The sequence below is a fragment of the Petromyzon marinus genome, chromosome 37 (assembly GCF_048934315.1).
Source record: "Petromyzon marinus isolate PM22_M1 ecotype Great Lakes invasive population chromosome 37, UKy_Petmar_22M1.pri1.0, whole genome shotgun sequence".
NCBI classification, from domain to species: domain Eukaryota; kingdom Metazoa; phylum Chordata; class Hyperoartia; order Petromyzontiformes; family Petromyzontidae; genus Petromyzon; species Petromyzon marinus.
In genome coordinates this window covers 19,840,308-19,865,171 of record NC_133703.1, presented here as the reverse complement: position 1 = coordinate 19,865,171, position 24,864 = coordinate 19,840,308, and the positions used below count along the sequence as shown (strand labels likewise).

General features: G+C 45.6%; 1 protein-coding gene across 9 annotated transcripts in view; it reads left to right on the top strand.

Moving 5' to 3' along the window:
- LOC116949497 (uncharacterized) overlaps nucleotides 1–24,864 on the top strand; it is a 142,669-nt gene that overhangs the window by 81,376 nt on the left and 36,429 nt on the right. For 8 of the 9 annotated variants that reach the window (XM_076072411.1, XM_076072410.1, XM_076072409.1 and 5 more), the window contains 4 exons: nucleotides 132–234; nucleotides 630–651; nucleotides 3,288–3,730; nucleotides 6,193–6,316. In XM_076072411.1, the coding sequence (XP_075928526.1) occupies nucleotides 132–234; nucleotides 630–651; nucleotides 3,288–3,730; nucleotides 6,193–6,316 (692 nt within the window). The remainder of the gene's footprint in view (nucleotides 1–131; nucleotides 235–629; nucleotides 652–3,287; nucleotides 3,731–6,192; nucleotides 6,317–24,864) is intronic. The other variant, XM_076072413.1, reaches the window with a different exon arrangement.

Here is a 24,864-nt window from a genome sequence, read left to right as displayed (position 1 = left end):
GGTGGGTCATACCTGGTAAAATCAAAAGGTTAGTTTTAGTTTGACCCGTGCCGTGCTCTTCACCTCCTCTCCTCTCTGTCCTCTTCCTGCCGCCACTGTCCCCCTGCCCGCGCTTGAATGACTTCCGACAGGGACAGGGAGGAGGCGGACTGGAGAGGTGAGGAGCAGCAGTTGATGGATGATAAGAAAAAGAAGAAAGATGACAAGAAGAAGAAAGAAGCCCCCATGAAAAAGGTACATAACACACGGGAGAGAGATATCGTGCCGAGATATGCGCGAACCATACCTTTGACGTGTTAAAATGGCGAAATTCTTTACATCTGGTTTTTAAAATAACGTCGCGTATCCGACCGTCACATGACCGCCCACGCCTCGGGGCAGTATGTCGGCATTGTGGCTGTCGTTTTTCCATGGATGTTCACAAAATCCGAATGCTTCACACGCGGTAATGTGGCCTTCCTCTCGCGTACATCGCAAACTGTCGCACGTGTCCACGGTGATGTAATGCGATGTTGTACTACGTAGATTATTTACGATATAAATAAAACAAATTCTATTGATGAACTGTTGTCAAATGTCTGGGTAACCGTGCTTAACATTTTGCCTGGGTGTCTGTGTGTCTTTGTTAGGCAACGGAACAAAAACCAAAAGGTAAATATACCAGGGCAGCATTTGCACCGAAACACGTTTAAGTTACTAATTTGTCATATTTATACAATTATTGCTAAGTGGCAGCTTTAATCGAGAGGGAACCATTTTTCTCGATTCTGCACAGTAGCATATCCTGTTTGGAATGGATTGCATCTCTGCTGTTCATTTCTCTTAATATAGTAATTGCAACCAATTTGAAAACATTCTCTCCCTCTGCGCACGAACATATATTGCACATACACACATATATTGCACACACACACAACCAGTGGGCAATCAACCAAGGTACTTTGCGTCAGCATATTTAGTACAGTGTAGTTATTGCAAACGGGCCAATTTGGCACCGCGTCCAGATGCACAGTAGCCTGCCGTTGCTAATGATGTTGCAATGTCGTCATGCCTTTAGCGAAAGAAAACAAAGCTTGCTCGTGTGCTGTCACATTTCTGGGGGGTGGAGGGCGAGCGGCAGGCGACGCGGGGAGCTTAGAGAAGGGTTCTTAATGAGATTCCTGAAAAATATGGCCATTGCTATATCCATTCATTCATCAATCCACTCTGGACACTTCACATTTTCCCAGGAAAATTATATAACCCTCCCTAAACCGCTTACTACGAAACGTACAACACAGCTCGCCAGGACCCGATACCCACATCTATGTTTTCCTTGCGGGGTCGGGGGGCGAGATTGCCAACGAAGGACTTTATTAAGCAAAGGTTTGAAACGAAAATGATTAGAATTGTGCTGCGCACCAATGCACGTTCGATGAGCGCGTGCGTCCATTTGTACATATGTTTCTTTGTACAGTTGAATACCCCTTACAAAATGGAGGCTCCTTTAATGGATTGGCTTTTTTGGCAGCTTGTGGTCTTTTTCCACTCCACTTAACGTTTCGAGTGTTTGTAGCGGAATGCGGCCGTTCTCTCCGTTTTTACGGCCGTGCGCTGCTTCGTTTTCATCATCGCTAACGCTCAGGATACTGATGTCCCATAAAATCTTGTTTCATTTCTATTAATTGCAATAATGGAGTGCGCGTTTTTAACCACCCGAACGACGTTCCGAATACGGCAGTGTTACCATGCGTTTCTGCGCGTGGCAGTTTCATCATAGCGTAGTCTTGTGTTGCGAAGTCATCTCCTGCCCCACCCCCACCCCGGGGCCCCTCTCCTTGCTTACCGTTACATACAAACCCACTTAAATGTCACGTGCTATGAAGAAGGGCCATTGGCGGAATTGTTGCCTATTTTATATATATTTTTTCATTATAAGGCACCGCTGACGAATGTGAGTTTTGCAGCGAAGACGGACGTCTGCGCGCTGTTATGCATTAAGAGTTGCAGTGCTGATTTCAATTCATAAATTACAATCAATGGCATTGATTTTTCCCACTGGGCGAAATGGAGCGGTGCCTGATCTGAATGCCGTAAATCTTTCTTAACGATGTGACCAATCTTCAACAAAAAAAAACACGTCACGGATGGTTCATGACCCACCAATTTCGCCCGGGATTTTATGTTTAATGTGGAAAGGTCAAGGGGGCTGAAGCTATAATACGCCCCAACACCTGCCACTCACGTGTGTTTGCCTTTCACTGCCCTCACCATTGGACACGTTTATGTGGTCCTGACACGTTTTTTTGTGCATTGTCCGTGACTTGCCAGGGGCTTATTTTTGGTTCAGAGGTCGGATGTAATGGGTTAACAAATTTGTGCTAAAAAAGAACCCCGGTGAATTCCCTCTGCTTTTGTAGCCACGATGCACGGTGGCTTTTTGAACCGTGTGTTTTTTTTAAAGAGACGTTTGGCACATTGCGGCTTTTAATTAGCTTATGTCACAAGAGTGTTTAAGCTCAAAAAGGCAACGTTAAATGGATCACTGGTCATCGTTTCATCAAATATCGCTCGTGCTTTTAAAAAGTGGGCAGAGCTTTTAGCATCGTGAGCTCTTAGTCACAACGGGTTTCAATAAGCCATCGTAGTAATTGTTTAGCATATCAACAGCTTGGCATGTAACAATTTACCCTCCAATGATTAGAAAAAGGCTGAACTAGTTCATCAATAACACTACCTTAAAAAGTAACTATGTAATAATTATAGGCTACATTTTTTCACGCAGGAGCCCTTCATGACACACAGAAAAGCCGGAGGAAAAAAATGTGATTTCCAACGATTGGATTAAGTGCCCTGATTTAAATCACGAATCAATCTTTTTTTCGTCTTGTTTTTGAATTGTCTCGTTCGTATTTGTCACTCTCATGCTTTCTGTTTTTGTGTTTTGTTCGGTGACTTAGCCTACAGGTGCATTGGTATATAATTGGCATAAACTTTATAAGCAATTAATTATTGGACTCAAGAATCAATGTATGCCTAACAACAACAGTGATGATGAATACAAATCTATTGTTGCTATTACAGCATCTCGAGGTGCAGTTGGTATTTAGATGCTATATAAATCGAATTCGTAATGTATATAATGCTGCGTTGGCATTGGTGCACAAAAGCAACGCGTGAGGTCAGGGTTGAGCCTGGTTAGTGCTTGATTGGACAAATGTGTTGGGTTTTTTTGTTATTGGTATTAATAGATAATTTGAACGTCCACTGTTTTTGCTGTCTGTGTCTCTGTCTGCCGTCACGTAAAGTGCCAGAACCGACCAAATCCGGTGCACAGCAGCCTGCTGGCAATCACGCCAGCCACAGCACTTCCTGCACTAGCAACAACAGCACTAGAGGCAGCACTAGCGGAGCCAGCAACAGCAGCAGCAGCAACAACAACAATTCCACCAGCAACACGGGCAAACGCTCGGCGCTCGCCGGCAACGGAGCTCAGCAGCAGCGGCAGCAGCAGTCGCAGCAGCAGCAGTCGGTGCAGCAGCAGCTGCAGGCATTGGCAGGGCAGCCACAGCAGCAACAGGGGCAGCAGCAACAGGGGCAGCAGCAACAGCGTGGGTTTCCTACGCGAGAAGTGCCGCCAAGATTCCGCATGCAGGAGCAAAAGCAGCTTCTGAAGCGTGGACAGATTCTGCCTGGCGCTGGCACTGCGGCGCAAGCCGTCATTTCTACAGGCGGTGTCATGGCGGTGCAGGTAAGCAGCAGCAGAACCTTGTGTTGTAGATAGAATTGAAGGGTGGGGGGGGGGAGCTGCTTTCTGATTGTCCATTTGGTGCTCTGCCACAGCGCCAACTGGCCACATTTGTGCGGGACGTTAACAATCGTAAGTTGCGTTTAAAAGGGGGGTGTGTTGTGTAAAAAAAAGGGTTATTGCGACCCAAATCGCCCAGAATGCACCCACTCTTGTCGCATCTCGAAAAGTGAGCCTGTATATTGCTTTGACGGCTGACCACTATGGGATGTGTAAAGCAGGTTCTGTTGGCTGCTGCAGGGGTGAATAATAAGAGTCCTGTGACCGAATCGGCCGGAAATGTTTCCGGTCGCGTCAGACCTCTGATGCCAAGCAGGGTTGAGCCTGGGTGGTGCTTGTGATGGCTCTTCTTTTAAAAGTATAACACGCGAGACTCGGAGAGGCGACGAGGAAGGGTTTTTGCAGTGATGAGATGTTAAATGCCTTGCTTCGTATACAGGAGGTCGTGGGTTCGATCCCAACCCTGACGCCTGCTGTATATTTTCATGTCTCACTCCCCGTGGTCGTGTGGATTTTCTCCGGGTCCTCTGGTTTTTCCCCTCCACATTTAGAAATATAAGTTTATATTTGGCTGCTATGATTTTCAACATAAGCCACTTCGTTGAGCTATCATGTGTGATAGCCAGGTCGCTTCTGAAAAAGAGCTATATAGCTCGGTGAGCCTGTCGATTGTGTTTTTGGTGAAAAAAACAATAGAGTGCATTTATTGTTTGGGTTGCGTCTTTAAAATTTGGTGAAGAATTTTGCCAGAAAATTGAGGGTTTAATAAAAAAATTAGATGTGCTCCTGATTGTAAAATGTGTTCCATTTCGCTCTGCGCACTATTTGATGGTTTCGGTTTGATTTCGAAAAAGGTGGACGGTTACTTTTGGTAGAATAAACTCATTTCATTGTCGGGTCACGTCGCTCCGTTGCCGAGTGTACATTTGTTACGTAACCACAGCGTGCTCTGTTGAGGTCACAGCATTCATTTCTGTGGTGCTTGATATTTTCAGGCCATCATTCCTCTGCGGTCACTGTAATAATAATGTTTAGTGTAAATATAGGGTCATTCATGCAAATTATATATCCCAATCACCGGGGAGCCACGGACAAGCCGGAAGGCAGTAAACCAGGCAACGTGCCGGCACCACCAATTGCCCACGCTCTGCATACATAAAGATGTTTTCAGCCAATTATTGAATGTATTATACATTATAACATAATACAATTACCATCTTGTATGCCAGCGTATAGTCATCACACAGACAAAATACATAAGCAGACAAATACGCCTCCCTCTTTCCTACATCTTGTTTCTCCAGGTAAAAAAGTGTTTCGTTTACATGGCAGTCAGTCAAACTGCGTACTTGCCACAATTACTTGGACATTTCACCGCTGGGCCTAGGAGCTGCCAATGGACCTTGGAGCTGCCAATGGACCTATTCCACGCCCCACGCTGGGTTGAGCGGGGGGGGGGGAAGCGCCGGCTTTTGACGAGACTATTTTTAACGCTCAAATATTTTCATTGTCAAGACGTGAAAGGGCGTAATGCAGCGCTACGAGGTTGGGGGGGGGGGGGGCCTCTTGCGCTGCGTGTGTGCATCGCATATAGATGGATTTGACTTGTGTCAGAGTGACCTCCCTATCCACATGGTGCCGGTTCAGTGATGATTCATGCGCAGGGCCCCCCTCTCCCCTTCTTCGAATGCCTTGTTGCAAATTGAATAAAAGAAAAGAGGAAATGCAGTTATGCAGTAAATGGCCAGGCTTCCAGGATTTAAGACATTTAATGTTGTGATTATTGTGTTTGATAGTGAAGGAAGACGAGACTGAGCTCTCCTAGTGCGTTGTTGAAATGATGCATTGACATTGTTGCAATGTTAATGGGGAAGTGTTGTACAGTCTTGGTCCTTACTTTTCATTCTTAAGAATGTACAGTTGCAATCTTCCTCTCCGGCAACAACACTGCATTGTGTTTATGTGGGTGAGTCCCGTTAGCACGTGTTCCGTTTTTAATGCTTTACAACTACAGTTGAATGATTTAATGTCGTATCTTTGTCAGTTTGTCTGCAGCAGGTTTGGGGCTTCAAAATAATGCAATTGGAAGTAAAGTTCGATTTAAAGCTTTCGTGACTGCAAGGATTCATCTTCTTTGGTTCTTTCGGTAAAGTCACATAGAATGAGAATTTATTATTTTATTCTCATTCTTCGTGACTTTACCGAAAGAACCAAAGAAGATGGAAGTAAACTTCCTTTTCAAGCTGTGTTGCTATTCGCGACTCACCAGCCAAATTGCTATTAAGAGTTTCCCAAATCCTGATGATATTCATTAAACTTCAACAAATACTTCCGGGGACAAATGCTTGTTGCAAAGCCTTACAGAAATGATGCACGTGCATGATTGTTCTTCCCTTGCTTGACAGGGAGCTGCTGCGGGCAATGCCGGCGTCTGTGGCAATTCACCCTCTTCCTCTTCTGGTGTCAACAGTCAGCATTCTTCAGCACATCCCCTCCCCCAAGGTGGTGGCAGAGGCACCAGCGGCTTAGGTAAGTGGTAGACCCTCACAGCTGTGGTTTTCACACCTGATGATGATTGCTTGTGTTGCAGTCGAAACGTCGTGAGAATTTTAATGTTTTATATTTTTATTATTTTATTGTTTCCCTTCTACGTGACTTTACCGAAAGAACCAAGAATATAGCATTGTTCATGTTCATCACAAATATGTTTTGTATTGTGTCACATATGCCGTGTTTCCCTGACCCCCTCACTGTCGTTTACCTGTTCGTTAATTGTAACGTAACCACGTGACATGGGCGGTGACGTGGTTTAACGGGGTAACGCATTCACGGAGGGTGCACAGTTATCCAGCATTAACCCTAAAAATTACTACGTGCCGTCTCCTTCACAGTGGACGTTTATAAAAGACCACGTGACGTCATACGCCAGAACGGGCCATCGTGTTCCGACGTCATGGTCCTAAATGTAACAAATTTGAAAAATTGCCCACGAATTGCTCAGTTAGGATTGCACGTGGCAATCATCGCCCCACCCAGCTGCGAAAACTAAGCAGGGGGGGGACCCTCCTGAAAAAGAGTCCGTGAGACTCGGTGAGGCTTTGCTGGGTAAACGGGCGTTGAACTAATAATAATGGTCCACCAAATCTCATTGCGAAGATAGATGCACGCGCCGCGCAATTTGTCCGTGCACTTTTTAAGATGGCGTTCCCACCATAATTATCATATTATTGTATTGTTGATGCCCTGAAATTGCTTGGTTACACCACTGCTGGCAGAATGGCCCTCAATAGAGGGAGTTCCAGAGAGGCCATTGAGGTTTTGGCCTACTATTCCACGCTGGCCAGATGTCTTAATATACGCATTTTTATACATTATCACAGGCGTATCCATAATCTTCGTACTTAAATATTGCTTTTGGTGCATAACTTGAGACACTAGAGTATAAACTCTGTATATATTAGAAGGATTTTTGAGATTCTGCTTGCAGGGCAGAAGCAGAGGGGAGGATACTTGAGGGTGACATGGAAGGATGGGGTGGGAGGAGATTGAGGATGGTGGATGTGACTGGACGAGAGACCCAGAATAGCAGCATGTGGAGAAATATTTTTGTTTTTAGCAACCAAACCCATGCAATAATGGGGTCTTTGTTTTCAAAGAAGAATACCTGTGGAACTATAGCGCGTAAGGCATGCTAATTGGATTGCTGCCTTCCCAAGTAGGGATTTAACGATTCTTTGATTGAAATTGATGAATTGGACTCCTAGTGTTATGCGTAGGGTCATGGATCCAAAAGTTAATTATCTCTGATTCATGTATCTTGTATGACATTGATTCACAGCAGCGTTTCGGATAACCGAGCTGCTGCATGCATTACAATAACAAAAACAAACTTTGAATCGTCACTCCAAATCAAGAGTGGCGAATTGTTACAGCTCTACAACTTGGGTGGTTGTTATTTGGCTGGGTATAGGTGGCTGTAATTGAGCGCTTTGGAGATGAGGTTGGTGACACTGATATGTTTGAGACACCAGGCTTTCAAGGCGCCCACGCCAATTAGGTTGCTAACCTATCCTAGTGGAATTTCGAGCGTCATTTTGTGACATTTTAAAGTTAATGGGCCAAAAAAAGCGATCTACTCGAATGAGTATTGAGGTGGTGCTCCTTTCTGGTTAAAGCCCCGAGACAGTGGTGGAAATTCCACATTCCTGTGGCGGGACCATAGGAATGGGGGACTCATCGACCCCGGAGGGATAATGGGCTGAGTCAACCCCCTAGGAGGATTTGAACTCGGTCTTCCAATTGCCAGCTCTTCGCCCTCTACCGCTGAGCCACCTGGCTACTGAAGCGCATTAATGTTTATGACGGCAGGATGACGGACGCTGTGGAAACACTTGTGCCTTACAGCAAGAAGGACCTGGGTTCGATTCCTCACCAACTCGGGCCCAAATTTGCGTGGAGTTTGTATGTTCTCCCCCTGTTCTGCATGGGTTTTCTTCTGGATTCTCCAGTTTATTACTCGTGTAGCTGAAAACATGCAGTATAATTGTTTTTGCCCAAACATCCTAATGAGGGAAGGGCCTCCTAAACAGTCTTTGGACTCAGTCGGGCCTTTTCTGGCTAAGTAAGTAATTATGATATTTGTTTTTAAGATTTCAATTTCTTATTATAACAAACATATCTGTGGCCCGCTGGGATTGATACATAATACAAAATAACAACAACAACAAAATTGTGTGATTAAAAAAAGGCCATTAGACATTTGTGCATCATGCAAAGAATGCCATCGGCAGCAGTTTCTGAAGATGCGCATTGTGATCCTCTTGTCTTGGCCCACCTTCAACGTGACTTTGAGCCAATGCGACTGAGAGCAGCGATTGATGGACAACTGTAGATCAATTTTCGTCCTTAATAGGGCTCATCGGTACAGTGTGGTTTACCAATGTTCACCGCCGCAAAGTCCACCGGGATTTAGAATTTTTCTCGCGAGAACCAAAAGGAGAGGTGTAAATGGCGCGGTGATAATGGTCGGCCGCGATCCACCACCGTTTTTTCTTTTTTCCTTTTTACACGAGCGTTGCTTGTGCAAGCGGATTGTTAATGCAAAGCCGCCAGCCGCCGTGCTCTTACGTGGCTTGTGCCCCTTTTTTCTTGTTGTTACCCAAAATGAAGACAGATGGGAGAATGGCTATGGGAGCCATATCGGGACACTGCGGAAAATCTGACAGGCCATTCAAGTTCACGTTTCGCTTTTGTTGCGTTTGTTTTGTTTGGCCGGCATCCAAGAGACCGGGTCGGGGAGGTTGGTGGTGGTGCGGGAGGGGGTTAGGTGGGAAGGGAGTTGGAGAGGGAGGGGTTGTTAGGTCGGTAAGGAGGGGGGGTGGTATTGGTTTGGTCGTTGGGAGTTGGGGGATGAGGGAGTGGTGGTGGTGGTGGTTGTTGAGTAGGTTGTGTGGTTCCATTTATCTAAACGTTTCAAACTGCTTGCGCGTGTTTGCCAGGAATTTGAGCCGGTGCCGAAAACCATTGTTTATTTTTTTTCTTGACACTGCATTTACTGCGTAATCAATAGAAGGTTTGGGACATGCCAGAGCAAAATGTAGCGTTCTGAATTTACGCACACAAAAAAAGCATGATAACCTGTCTGTGAAAAGCTGTCCTCTTAATAAATGGTCAACAGTTTATTAAACAACCACACCAGACGGCACAAATCAGAGACTCGCCACACTAACTGTTTATTGTGTTGGAATAGAGATGACTCAATTGGCACGATCGCAGTGAAATATACAGGGTGATCCCTGTAAGGATACCCCACTAAAACAAGAGGAATTTATTGCAGAAAACGATTTTATATGTTTCCCACCGATCTCATTACACTTCTTAATACTCTCCCAATATGCTTTGTCCAACATAGGCCGTCTGAGTTGCTTACAACCGCCAATGTCAAGTGACGATTATCATTAGAAATTTGTGGGGTATCTATAAATGGGTCTCCCTGTATAATAGGCTTATGTATGCTCAAAATTAGGCATCCTCTAATGATTCAGCCCCTTGGTGGCCACTTCAATTTTCACAAACCCCGGTCACGATTCTGTTGATTAATTGATTTAGTTCTCACTGGTTCTACCATCTCGCTTGTAATTGCTTCTCAAATTGTTTTGTTTTTCTCTCCGGTCTGTGCAGTTTCTTTGCTTGCTCCGTTAGCGTTTGCATATATATAGTTTACAAATATTGCAGATAATTAATTTTCATGCGTACGATTGTGTCGTGCTCGTAAACCAAGTTTAACGATTGCATCGTTGCATAACCGATTATTACAGACGTATAATTGGCTGTTGTGTCGACGGGTGTACCTTATTCACACTCCTACAGCTCTGAAGAAACGCATTCGCCTGAATTGCTCGCCCCGTTATGTATTTGTTTTAAGGCAAGTGTATGCATTGAATGTCCCAAGTCTCTTTGGTTTGCAGTTTGGTACAACTGCCGGACGAAGACCTCTCAGTCGTTTATTTTATACCAGCACCGTGTTTTATATTATTATCCTGAAGCAACGCATACGGCTGCGGCGGCTGCTGCTGCTACACTGTACAAATGGACATCATTATGGGTGTAATTTGAGCCTGCTCTCGGTTGCAAAATAGGCCTTTAAAGGAACTCGGTCCACTCTGTGTTAGTATCCCAAGCAGCAAGTCCAGCTTGGCTCGTAAGCCGTTGAGAGTATAAGGTTTTCGGATAATGTTTTTATCCCTTTGCTCCCATTTAAAATCAAATTGAGTTATCAGCATCATGGTAAGAGAGGAGGATAGCTTCCACGTAGAACTCTATTAACAGTTCATCACCCCCCCCCCCTCCCCCACCATGTGAGTGAATGGCTACCGGAAGATGATGGAACAGGTCTACCTAGAAGATTCTTCTTTTTGCCTCTTTTTCACACTCGAGGGATGCTGCCACAGTGTATAATGGTTAGCAGCTCACTGGACATGCAATGCAGAGGTTGAAACAAAGGAGAGGTTTTTTTTTTATCCGCCTAAGCCTAATCCCCAGCCACTTATGTTGCAATATGAATGGTGCCCCACACTTAGTCGATCGAGAGGTCATGTGTCGTGGGTTAAATTGTGTATATGCACCCTCTACTTCCAACTTGTCTTTGCCAGCGTGGAAGAGTAGGCCAAACACCCCTTCTAGAACTCGTTTTAGTGGAGGCCCATTGCCAGCAGTGGGCGTTGAGGCAAGCAACGGCAGGGGAGCACCTCGATCTTTTTTTGTTTTTGTACAACCTAGGCCATGTGTGCACCTTCTCTAACACGCTCTGCTGCAGAGGTATTTGGAACATACCGAGGAAACCAAAACGTTTTACCTCTCGTGCCGAATTATGTCAAATTGAGCAAACGCCCACATTTAATGAATGTTTTTTTGTGGGTTAGATCGCGTAAATATTAAAGTGTCGTAAGTGTAAATGTCTCCAACACAAGTGTTCTGAAGTCGTAAACAAATGGCACGTTTTGTTTACGTGACAAACCTTACTAGTTGACTGTGTCGGCTTGTGGCGGGTTTAACGACACATTTATATTTACAAGATCTAACCCAAAAAAACACCTTATTATGGATGATATTGGTCGCAAAAACCTACGTATTATACTTCCCACGTTTAACGTGACGTGTATATCTGTGCGGTCGTTGTTTGACCAGGCCGGCTCCGTCAACCCCCTTCACTTGAATCCGGTTTAAATCACTGATTCGGAACCAGGATTTCACCCATGCTGGCTCGATGTTCTAACACAGTATGAACCCCCCTCCCAAAGCCACCCAGCCACCTCTGGTTTGACTGATGTTTTTCAACAGCCCATCACTCCAGTATTAACTGGACAGAACAGCAGCGGCAAAGTGTGCTGTCATTGTGAAAGGAGGGCAATTGAGGCAAGGTTGTGGTTGGGGTGGGGGGGGCTGTTGTGGAAAAGATTGTAAGATGGTGTAGCACGTTCATCAGGATTGTAGCTCCGCTCCATTGTGCACCATCCTTCGTCATCCAACTGAGTGCTCTCTCCGTAAAATGCCCGAACCCCGATAACAAAGAAAAGAGACTGCCTTGTAAACATGTGTGCAGGCGCCGCGGTGGCGAGATGTTAACTACCTCGCCGAGGATGCAGGAGGTCGTAGGTTCAATCCCGACCCTGACGCCTGTATATTTGGAGTTTGCATGTCTCTCTCCCTGTGGTCGTGTGGATTTTTCTCCAGGTCCTCTGGTTTTGTCCCCTCCATCTTTAGAATCTAACGTGCTTTTTAGAGTATTTGGCTGCTATAAATTTGCACGTGATAAACCACTTAGTTGAGCTATCATTTCTGGCCAGATCCCTTTGGAAAAAGAGCTATACAGATTCAGTGGGCCTTACCTGGTAAAATAAAACATATAGTTTATTCTAAGTGTAGAAATTTTAACTCAGTTGAGGTATGGTGGTGCATGCCAGTAATCCAGAAATTCGAACGCAGCGGTTTATGGATCATTTTGAATCACAGAAGAGTTGGAGCCCTGCAATTGCTTATTCGTGCCACTGCTGGACGAATAGCCTGCATGCTCGAGGGAGCTCTGTAGAGCACCTCTGGAGGGTAATTAGTTGGCCTACTTTTCCAGGCTGGCCAAACGTTTTGGAAGACGAAAATGTAAAAAAACTATATCATAATTTACAGTTCTTTTGTCAATCGACTGCTGGATGAAGGCCCTCCTCATGCCCTGTCAGTAGTAGGTGTTGTTTGACCATACTACTACACACTGCGGGCTGGTGAAGATGGGGGATGCTCTCCCAGACTGGTTCAGATACCACATTGCATCTTACACATTTGTTAACCTGACAAACCAAACGGGGCTGCTAAGTATTCGTACCAATGATCTGTCTAGGAGTTAAAGGCAAAGGGCCAGATGTAAGTCAACATCACACAGTAGTCCACAAACTGGGTTCAAGAAGCAAATGAAAGTCTAGGAATGAAAAGCAGGCAACAACAGACACTGCTGTAACACATCAGAACTGTAAATATTTGTCATTGAGCCGTCTGTTATGGAAGATGGAGCCATTATCCATAACGTTGCCCATTATATATTTTTAGCGCAGTGTTCCTGACCAATGTGTGAGCGAGTCTTCCCCCCCCCCCCCCCCATTTGTACGGCAGGGTTGGTTTTTTTGCGCATGCGGATGGGGCGGATGCTGCGCGATACGCACTTTGCTCTTGTTCATCGCGACGCTGCGCATCATGCGAGTTGATGCATCTCCGTGGTGGTGTTACATGCGCCTGCACGGCACGGCAGCGTCTTTTATGTCGGTCGCGGTGTTGGGTTTCGCAGCCTCTCGCCCCCCCTACGCCCCCCAGTCATGCGAGTACAATTTGATGAGCTTTGCCACGCAGTTAACCTGTTCCAGGTGGCTCTCGCTTAGAACGGGATGTTTAATTCCCGGCTAATTGGCCATCTGGGCCGTAATTAGCCTGCGAGCACAAAAACGAGGAAAGCCCCGGCATTTTTGCGTGGGGTGGCCTAATGGTGATTATGACGTGGTACAGTTCGGCCCGTCATGTGCTCAGATTTGCATACAATTTGTCAAAAGCCGTGACACATGGCATGTGTTTAGGGCTACGTGCGACACAAGGGCAAACAGGCTTTTGGCTTAATTTAAAATGCAGCTTCGAAGACGTGTTTGAAACGGCGTAATTAATTTGACATACGCAGGCGTGGAGGTAAAGCCACAGAAGCATATTATAGGACAACAAAGTGGCTTATCACGTGGACATTTATAGCAGCAAAATAATCTGAATAATCTTTTTGCATGTTTCGAAATGTGGAGGGGAAAAGCCGAAGGACCCAGAAAAATGAATCCACGCGACCACGAGGAGAACAGGCAAACTCCAAATACACAGTTGTCAGGATCGAACCCCCCCCCCCACCAACCTCCTGTGCATACCAGCGAGGATGATAACATCACAGCACCGTGGCGCCCCTGAAATAAAAAATAACCCCATTAAGCAGGTTGGTGAACCTGTCTGAGTAGAACTTTGATTATTCTTATTATTCCCTTGTATGTGCGGGTATTCTCCAGGTACTTGAGTTTTTTTTGTTGTTGCACGTGATGGAATTGGCCAAACATCTCTCAATGTAGGGACCCCTCCTGAAAAAAGAAAGCCTTGAGACTCACCGAATCCTTTTCGGGGGTAAAAAATGGCATTAATTTTAAAACATGATGTATAAATATAACAAGAAATGTACACTTGACACCTCGTGGATTATACCCACTTTCGTGCCAATGTGGGCTCTTCCACTTATAAACATCAAGCTTTACATTGCACTACAGTATAGCACTGCATTTCCATATGTTGTAAAATATATTTTAATACCCACTAATTATAATTGATAAATTATCAATTAGAACACCTTAAGAAAAGGAACTCCTGAAAACAGTCCAATGCATGACCCTCGAGAGGTGTTCTACTGAATACTCTTTATTTTTTTACGAGATAAGTACAGGACCGTTTTTTTTATAATCGTCCAATCAGATATCTTACGTGTATGTTTATGCTACTGGATTACTGGAGATGTGTTTTTTTACAAATACCATGCAGGTGCCACGAAATCTTGCTGGATAACAGATTTGTTTAGGTTTGCATGTTTCCTTAACAAAGCTCAATGCTGCTTTTTCGCTAAGGACTGCTGTGTATTGTTCAGCTTGTTGCTTGTGCATGTGTGCAGTGAGCAGCTGCTCGGTTATTGCCAGTCCATTAGGTGTGCACGTATTGGTATCGATCGAAGCACATTTTGTGTACGGGGTTCCAAAGTGCATATTTTTTTTCTACCTTCGTCAATTTGGAACGTCTCAACCGCGCTGTGCAACTGGCGACCTTGACTAAGCACCCACGGTAGTGTAGCATTGCTTTTTCCCCACATCTTTTTATTTTTAACACGCACCCGATGGGGTTGCTGCGCAGCTTTACCCTCGGTGCGCGTTTCTAACTCCTAGGAAAATTAACCGGAGCGTAGTAGCGTGTCCATCCGAACGACGGGCCAAACCGTCTGGATTAAAAAAAATTAAAATAAATCTCGCTCGGCTTTTAGCAGCCCGTGCTGGTCTGGCCAGCCGCTCGATTGCACATGCCTTTTTTTTTGCCAAGCTGTTAAGCGCGCTCTTGTCTAGGTCAGTGGCCCGTGACCCGTCGTCCCCCACCGACCACTACCAACCTCCCGCCCCCATTCAAGTCCGGTGTCACATTAGACTGCTCCGGTCCATTTTGCAGGCGGTAAAAACTCCTCCGTCTCTCCTTACGTAACCAGAGCATTTCGAATTAATACTGTATGCAGCGTCGTACCTCCGGGGCTTGACTAAACAAATAAAAATGTTGGTCCAGAGATGCTGCTTGCAGAGGAAAGCTTTTTCAAGACACCAACCCCTGTCGCCATTAGACAAATGAAATCCACATTTTATAATTACTATTATTCGTGTGCGCTTCGCATATTGTGGATCGATGTTAACCCAGTACTTTCCATATTCGTGTTTTTTTTTCAAGAAATAAGTGGTTACTGTATCAATGTTCTGTAACATTTTTTGTAATCCTATTTTGAAGGCCTGTCGGCCGAATGTTTTTTTTTATTTTCGGTGCAGCACAGCCAGTGCCAGATTATCCTCGTAGCACAAGTAGCATATGCTACGGGCCCTGCACTTTCAAGCTCCCCATGCTAAATGCTTTCAAGCTATCAATACTGGTTCAGTGGCACTTGCTCTATTAGCATAGTACTATACTGCCTTCAGCTTTTATGAACGACCGGGTGTTTAAGGTTAGCGATTTGTCGTATTATCTGGCTGTATTGCAAAAATTGTGTTTTTATATTGATGCTGCAGGCCCCGCACTAGCTTAGTCCGGCACTTAGCAGAGCTATTCCTTTCCACCCAAAATGCACGCTCCACGAAGGTCTTCATTCTGACAGTGACGTTCCCGCACGGTGGCACGTTCCCCATTTGTCGCTTTAGTGGCCACCCTGGTTATTACTGCGAGTGTATTAACCGTTATTACACGCCCATGAATGATGTAATAGGCAGGGGGGGGGCTGCGAGGTGGATGGGAGGGCCTTCATCCAGTAGTGGATTGACCCAAAAATGGGGCTTCAAATTCCAATGACTGCAATACCAAATTGTGCCTCCGCAATAGCATCTCGTTGGAATGCGATTCATTCACACGTGCAGAAAACGTCAGTTGGGTGTGGTGGTTATAAATTCTGAGGTTTTTATTTTTAAACGGGTGTACAGTAGTACTTGCAACTGACCGCCATGCTGAATAACCACAGTACAGGTTTGGCAGCCCCAGTGGCAAGCTGGTGACAGAGAGAGAGAGAAAGGCACGGCGTCGTCTCACCTTCACGGGTCACCTTCACGCTTGCACGTGTGTGTGTGTGAAGCCAGTTCCTCGTGCGCCGCGCGCTGTGGCTGTGTGTGTGGCGCAGTGTGTAGACAGAGCTCCAGGAATAGGCAGGAGCAGGCAAATAGCTTTGTTAATTTTTTTTCTTTTAGGGGTTCCTCACATGACGTGATTTGTGATGTAATTGTATTCTTTCTAAGGCACACCGCTCCGCCATTGTTTTGGTAACGCGAGCGCCCGTTTTTGCTGACGCGGTAATTCTCTTAGAAATTGACGCATAATGCACTGCATTATGCAATATTCACAGTTGTGTTTTGAAAGTGGCAGTAGTCATAATCTCAGTAGTTCTGGTTATTATTAATATTTTAAGTGTGGAACATCACAATTGACATTTTTCATTTGTCCTTGTTGAGTGATTTTTACAGCACAGTTAATTTACATTCACTCTGCACTGACATCCGTTTTTTTATTAATACCCTGCTGAAGCACTGTTTTTTTTGCAAGCATTTTATTTAATTTCCACAAGAATGTAACGTCAGCATTCAACCTTCAAAATCTGCATTTTGATACAGAAAACTGACCTGGCGTTTGGCGGAACTGAAAGCACATGGAATTCTCAACCCTTGGCAATTACGACGACCACGGCAACCTTTCAGTTGAGGTGCACCACGTTGATCGCCCCCAAAGTCACTTGATGCCACGTTCACAAATCAAAGAAATAATCTTATCTGACATGACAAAAGAAGTTGGGTCGTGGTTTAAAATCCGATTGAATTGTCTGAGCAAAAATGAGCACACTGCGCCAACCATAGCTGCTGCGGTAGGAGGCTTATGTGGATGATGCTGATGCTCTGATGCTCCATCCACAGCAATCCCCCCCCAATATGGTTATGTAATCACTTGGCAGGCTAAACCGCCTGTGAATTGCACACCAGGTACTGTCGGGGCTTGTCGGCTTGCCGCAGTCATTATGGGGATGTGCCGCTGCGCTGGATTTTGGTGGGGGAACGTGCACGGTAAGGCAGCTGTGAAAGCAGCGCTTGCAGGGCCCACAGTTTGTCATTAAAACAGGGCAGTTCTTTGCTAGCCCTCACGCTGTGACATCGCCAAAGTGTGGCTGTGAAGGGTGCTTAAGAGACAAGAAACCCTTGTATTCATACCACCTGCCGGTCACGTTTTTTTTTTTCCAGACACGACTGGTCAGGCCAATAGATCCATAAATACATTAGCAAACCCAGAAAGAATGAGGCAGAGAGCCCAATGTTCGGAATGTGTCTTTGGCTGAAGGAAGTGGCCTGAAGCTGTTAGAGCCTCCATTAGGAGTTACTGACATCCAGCAGGGATTTTATCGTTTCTGATGATGACAGGCTAGATATAGATGGTTTCGGCTTATATTGTTGACAAGTGATGATGAAAATGCATTTGTAAGGGGCGCCACGGTGGCAAGATGTTAACTACCTTGCCTGGCATACAGGATTCCATTCCGACCCTGAAGCCTTTATTTGGAGTTTTGCATGTTCTTCCTGTGGTCGTGTGGATTTTTCCCTGGTTCCTCTGGTTTTTGTCTCCACATTTAGAAATATGCATTTAGAGTATTTGGCTGCTATACATTTCCGCATGATATGCCACTTAATTTGGGCAATCATTCGTGGCCAGGTCGCTTCTGAAAAAGAGCTATGTCGCTTTACCTGGTAAAATAAACATAGAAGGGCTATGTAGACACAAAATCGCAGATTCGTAGCCTCTCGTAGAGATCTGCAGAATCACAGATCTTCAGACTTTGCACAGAGACACCTAAACTCGCGTAGAGACCCACAGATTAGAGGGGCTATGGAGATGCCACGAATGCATGGCAAGAGGAGTAGAGAGAGTGGAGGTTAGAGGATATATGAGCAGAGTGGATACGACTTGGGGAAAAGACAGAATATGAGCACATGGAGAAAGAAATTAAAGAGTAGCTAACCCCATGCAATAATGTGGACTTTGCTTAGAAGAAGAATGTAGTTATACTCTTGTAAATGCATACCCAGGCTGTGTTTCCTGGACTGTCTTGACACCAGTTTAAAGCTCTGTTAATGACAACAACAACAACAACAACTTGTAAATCACTGTCAGGCACCTCATTATGGCACTGCAGTGATGTAACTTTACGTAATTTCCATGTGTATGTTTGTTGAAATTCTTTCGCACCATATGTAGCCAACCGTGCTTATCGGAGGTGTGGGGGAAGGACAAAAAACTAAACACAAAAAGCAGTTCTAAAGAAAAGAGTTTACAATCTAGATTTTAAAGTGCATAGCTGCAGTGGCTTCCTTATTTAGGAAGGAAGAGCATTCCAGACGGCCGCAGAAGCACATCTGAAAGCACGCGATGTGGTGTCCGTCTGTTCCATGGTCAGCCAATGCTTTGACTGCACTTTGACGTTAGCACTCGACTTGAATTTCAAAAGGGTTCCATCCAAGATATATACTTGTATCGGACAGCTTAGGTAAGTACATGTTTACCCCAGATGTGCAAAAAAATGTGATTGCGACTTATTTGTGGGCTACGATCTCAGCAGGGGGTAGTGTCAATTATGTCACGAGTGTTAACGGCCATGTGTAGTGGGTTCCACGGAGGCACACACTTGAACTTGGAGGCAACACGTTTATTTCAACACCCCAACAGGGTAACTACATAAACGTACACTAGTTAACTGGACCCCAACAGGGTAACTACATAAACGGGTCAGGTCAGCAACATACTGCCTGATCCACGATGCCGAGCGTGAAGACCGAAGAGACGGAGCCCCGAGAGTTCCATTCCAGCAGACAGCCACGATCGCTCTCAGGACTTCCCTTTTATGCTCTCGAGCGTGGCCTCGCTCCGCCTTTGGCCACGCCCCCTTCTGGCTCTTACCAGAAGGTTCTCGACTAAGCATCACGTGTCCCTCGAGCCCCCTTTATTGGCCCCCTCGCTACCCTGTCCCGGTCACGTGCCCTCTCGGGTTCACCCAGACCGTCACGTCCTTACCTGCCCTCTCTCAGACCGTCACTAGAACTATGCCCCCGAGGGCCCGCTTGCATGCCATACCTAATCTGGTGCCAGAGAGAGGCTGAGGATGTGCAGTTCCACTCTGGTGACAGTAGCTGGCGCTAAACACCATAGTGACCCCATTTACGTCACTACACATGTACACGATCGCTATTTTAATCGCATACTGCTCTTTTTACCAGTGTATGCAATATCTGACTACGTTGTGGGTGGCGGAGGGCAGTGCTGCAAACTTACAATGTCCGCGATCCCCCACCACCGACGCACACTCACCAGCGTGATGAAGTATGGTTGAATAACCCCCGCGACCCGCACGCGCCAGTGCTTGTTTAGCTTCTGAGATGTGACGAGACAGTCATAAACTGTCGGCAGTGGCAGAACATGCTTGTCAACAAGGACTCTCAATTGATTTTGACAATGTTGCAGTGGTGTGTAAAACTAATTATTACTGGCAAAGACTAATTAGAGAATCCATTGAAATTGAGAGGAACAAGAATAACTTTAATCGCTCTGACAGCTACAGGCTTAGTGCGGCCTGGAAGCGTATTATTATATAATACACATTACATTTTGATTTAAAGAATTACTAATCTACAACTCATTACTAATCATAACCAATGACTGACTACTAATCGATTATATAATTACAATACCCCCCCCTCCGCCTCTAATCACTGCACCTGATATGAGTTAAGTGATGACGTCACCCTGCTGCTCTATATAAAACCGGGAGCAAGCGAGGGCTTTACCATTCTGGCGAATTGCCCGATGATGCTGGATGTATTTACCAGCGAAACGTACTCAAACTGTAAATGTGGATTCACTCTTCAACACACCGGTGGGCTAAAGTAGTGAACTATTTGTCTTTTTGTCAACGTGACACTTTTTTTGCTGATTGGCCGTGTCGGGTGGTGGAGGGTTACGACACATTTTTTAAATAAACGCGATCTAACCCAAAAACCTTTATTATGAAAAATATAGGGCTATTATATGCAGTGAAGTGAACGAAAATACTATCGAATAATCTGTTCTTCGATTGCACGTAAAAATACCAAATGTGGGACTACGGGCTATATATTTATTTATTACTTTAAAACCCCAAGTATTTAGTAATCGGAGAGATTATTTTGCAAAAGGAATCATAAGCCTACAGTGGAAACTATTGAGTAATTTATTCGGATGCCCCCCCCCCCCCAGCAACAGCTGATTTGTGCAGTTTGCAAAACCCATTCTTGTCTCATTTCACCATTGGTGCGAGAGTTGAAGCGCTTGCTGTGAACAACAAAACTGAAAAGCTAATAAAGTACAAAGGAGAGACCCTGGCAACACACCAGAGAGAGATGGGGTAATGTTTGAGGTCAGTGAGTACTGAGTTAGTATTCCTGGCTGGTTGACTGGTTAGCAAGATGGTTAGGGGGTAGTAGGTTTCTGGTGGAGGGCTATTGTTAGTTTGACACGTAGGCATTTGCGACCAATATTCATAACGGTTTTTTGGTTAGATGGCACAATTCTGGCAAAATCGCCTGATGATGCTGGATGTAATTACCATCGAAGCGTCACGGTACTTGCATTGTCAATGTTGTGGATTTACTCTCGATCGCACCGGTGAGCTGAACTACAAACCAATTGGCACGTTTTGTTTAAGTGACCAACCTTTATTTTGTTGGCTGTCGGGTGGTGGCGGTGTAACGACACATTTATACTCACGCGATCTAACCCAAAAACCTTTATTATGAGTATTATCAGTTGGATAGGGTTATGGTCAGGTGGAGGACCTATTGGCTAGTTGGTTCAGGGTAAGACCATGGTCAGTGGGAATGCTATTACTGTTGGCTGATTGATTGATTGGTTAGGGGGTAGGGGTTAATGGGTAGTTGAAGGGCTAACGTTTGTTAGTGTGGCTAGTTAGTAAGGGGTAAAATTACTGTCGGTGGGAAGGCAATATTCTTCTCTCGTATGGTCGATATAGATGCAGAGCAACTACTATTTTGCATTCAGGTGGTCAAGCCAGATAACCGCGCCAGGAGCAGCAGTGTTATCGCTGTGATGTCTCCTTCGTATTTGTGGATCGGGCATTGTCGTTATATGTCGTATGGACCACAGTTGCAATTATTATTGGCTGGTTGATTATAGTTTGTGAGTAGGGTCAATAAAAAGACTAGTACCAATGGATGGTTGGGTTGTTGTAGTTTAAGGAGGATAAGCGTTAGTTGGCTTGTATGCTCTGCCCCTAAATTATATGTATGTGTGTTCATGGGTTTTACCGCACGTTGTTGGGATGATGTCCGACGTTTCGCTACACGGACAGAATTCAGTTACTGAAGGTAGTCTGATCCTGCGTAATCTGTTGATTACCATGGGCAGATCAGCGTCAGCGAGGCCTGTGGTATCCATAACCACGGGGAAAGGAGTCTCTACAGCCAGGCAGGTGTCATGTTCCGTCAACAAACCAACACCAATGGCATCAACAGCTCCTGACCATGATGACATCTTGATCTTGCCAAGAAAAGGTGTCTCTGCTTTTATATACACACACACACGACGTGACAAACGTTGATCAAGTCAAACGATCCCAAACACGTTCATCCGTCGAGCGTCGGACCGTGCTCTGGCATGACGGGTAGTCAATACGCCCACAGTGCATTGTGATGGCGAGCAGGGAAGGGGTTAATTAAGTGAGAGAGGAGGGGGGAGGCGATCGCAAAGGCTTCTGGCTGTCGCCTCGGCTGACCTTGTCTGGGTGGGTGGGCGGGCTGGCGGGGGCAGGCGCCGATAACAAAGGGGGGGGGTTGGTTTCTTAGCGCCACCGGAGCAGGCTTGACACAACTTGCCCCGTCGTCTCGCTCGCTCTCCGAGTGTAAAGCTGTCTGCTAATAAGACTGAGAAATAAGCTCCTAAAAGGGATTTCAAGTGAAGTGGGTCGGTTATCTGTGTCATTCTTAATTAGGTTTCCCCGTCTCGTAATCTCGAACCCCCTTCTCCATTGCTTTACAATGGAACGGGGGGGGGGAGATTTAATTAAATGCGAAAGAGCTGATTGTGGTGGTGCTTATTATTAACCTTCACAGTTTCCTAGATTCCTTTTGTGAGCAATTGAGCATTTGGGGGCAGCGAGCGGTGAAAAACATGCGAGCGTGCGTCCTATACTCGAAGTGCATTCAACATTTTCCGCGGGGCGCAAGGTTATTGTAAATAGAGCTGTGCGGTTGTGTCCGCTGAATGTATGTGTTTTGTGTGTGTGTGTATTTGGAGAGGCGACAGTGGTTGGCATACTGTGCTGGCTGTGCGAATTCGGTGACCCGAAGTTGTTTATCCCGCTGTTACCGCCTACTCTCTAGGCCTTCCCTGAGTCAACTGCGTTCGTGATGGTTTTGTGCGTATTCCCAGTGCTGATGCGAGCAACCAGGCATAGTTGCCACAACACCCCCAAATGTACTCTGTGCCAATTTAAACAAGTGCTTAGTATTACAACATTCACGCAAATAGTTTATAAGGTTTCATGGGAACGGTGTGTGGGGGGGGGGGTATTTGTAGTTTTGTTGTTTTTCTTGCGTGTGATTGGTGTTTGGGAAGCGGTGGCATAGTGGTTAGCACAATGTGCTAAGAACCCCAGTGTCTTGGTTTTGAATCCCAACCATGGACAACAACAGTGCCGAGTGGTATCTGAACTCGCTCTGGACCCTCCCCTATGTCAACTCAGCCTCACACGAGTGTTAAGCATCAACACTGGGGAGATAAAGGCTGCTGGAGGTGGTACTGGCCACTTCACCCCATCGTTCACCACCGCTGGCTTTGACAGGTGCTCACTAAACCCCACGGCCTGTATAGGCGATACCGGAGGTCTTTGTGCGGTGTGCGCGTGCGAGCAAGCGCGCGTGTGTGTGAATGCGTTCTGTCGTGTGCTGCGTGCGGAGTACATGTCGGCGCACAACATATGTGAAAACAATGCCTGTGTAATGAGGCCTCGGTACTGTGTCCCCCAGTCTGTTTGCATAATGAAGTCACCGTCTTTCTCGCAGAAATGAATAGAGCACGGCAGTTGTGATTGCACATTCTTAAATCATTCATGAGCGCATTAGCCCGCAGTGACAGCGCCCTCCATACACAGCGGCTCGCGCAGAGAATTTCATTTTGGTGGGAGCTGTGCATAATTTTTCTGGAGGCGCAGCAACGCCTCTCTGGAGCCGTCTCTCTCTCTTAATCCAGTGCTTTGGGAGGCGAGGAGCCAGTGGATAAGGCACCGACGTGCGGGGCTCTTGTGGCAATGTTTCACCTTATGAGGACCCCTCCCCCCCACTCCACGCGGGCCGTGGCGGTTATTGGCCGTGCTGCTCCACGTTAGTGCTGGGCTGGTTGACGAAGGCGAGGGAAGGGTAGAGAGGGAGGTGCATTTTGCCGCACTGCCCTCTGTTGCCCACGGTCGAGTAAAGAAATGGGCGCCACGGTGGTGGGGATGTTAACTACCTCGCCAGGTATACAGGAGGTCCTAGGTTCGATCATGACCCTGACGCTTGTATATTTGGAGTTTGCACGTTCTCCCCGTGGTCGTGTAGATTTTTCTATGGCTCCTTCGGTTTTTCCCTCATTTAGAAACACGTGTTTAGAGTATTTAGCTGCTCTAAATTTCCACACGTTAAGCCACTTCGTTGAGCTATCATTTGTTCCCAGGTCGCTTCTGAAAAAGAGCTATATTGCTCAGTGGGCCTTACATGGTAAAATAAATTATATATTTTAATCATTTCAAAGCCCACAGCAGCCCCCAATTTTTTTTGTGCGTGTTGAAATCTCGCATTCATGCACTGTTTAGGCTCAACGCTGCTTAGCCTTTGAGATCTAATGAGATCCGGGGCGATTTGGTCAGAGGCGATGGATAACTCAGATTTGTGAATGTTCAAAACTTGCCTTGTTGCAATGTACAGATAGTCCCCGAGTTACGATGGTCCGACTTACGATATTTTGATCTTACGATGGCGATAACGATACGGCAAAATTCACTTAAATTACAGTTCATATAGGTAGGCTAAGAATTTACCTCCGTTTTTTACTTTACATTTTACTGTGCAATACAGTATTGTAATGGATAAATACATACAGGATATAGTTTATACAGTACGGTACTGTAAATTGCTCTGTTTTGCCATCTTCGACTTACAATATTTTTGACTTACGATGGGGTCGTCGTAACGCATCTCCATCATAATTAGAGGACTACTTGCATTTGCTAGGAAAAGGCACTACAGCAAGGACGTTCTTGATCCTGTCTAGCAGGCCTTTCAATGCTCCCTTGTTCTGCGTCCTGGGTTTTCTTGAGGTGATGCACTTTTCCTAAAGTGGATGGTCACAAAGTCTGCAAATAAATGTAAAATATTATCCCTGTAACATCTGTCCTGGAGAAAATCCAGTTTCCTTCTTTGCCCCCCTCACCACCACCACATCCCGCACGGCACTAAAGTGAAAACGTTGATTATCTGTAATAGGAAGGTGGAGGTGAGGAAATGAAGAAGTGGAGGTTGTATTCTTGGTTCTTTCGGTAAAGTCACGTAGAAGGGAAACAATAAAATAATAAAAATATAAAATAATAAAATTCTCACAACGTTTCGACTGCAACACAAGCAATCATCAGGTGTGAAATCATCATCAAGTGTGAAAACACAAGCAAT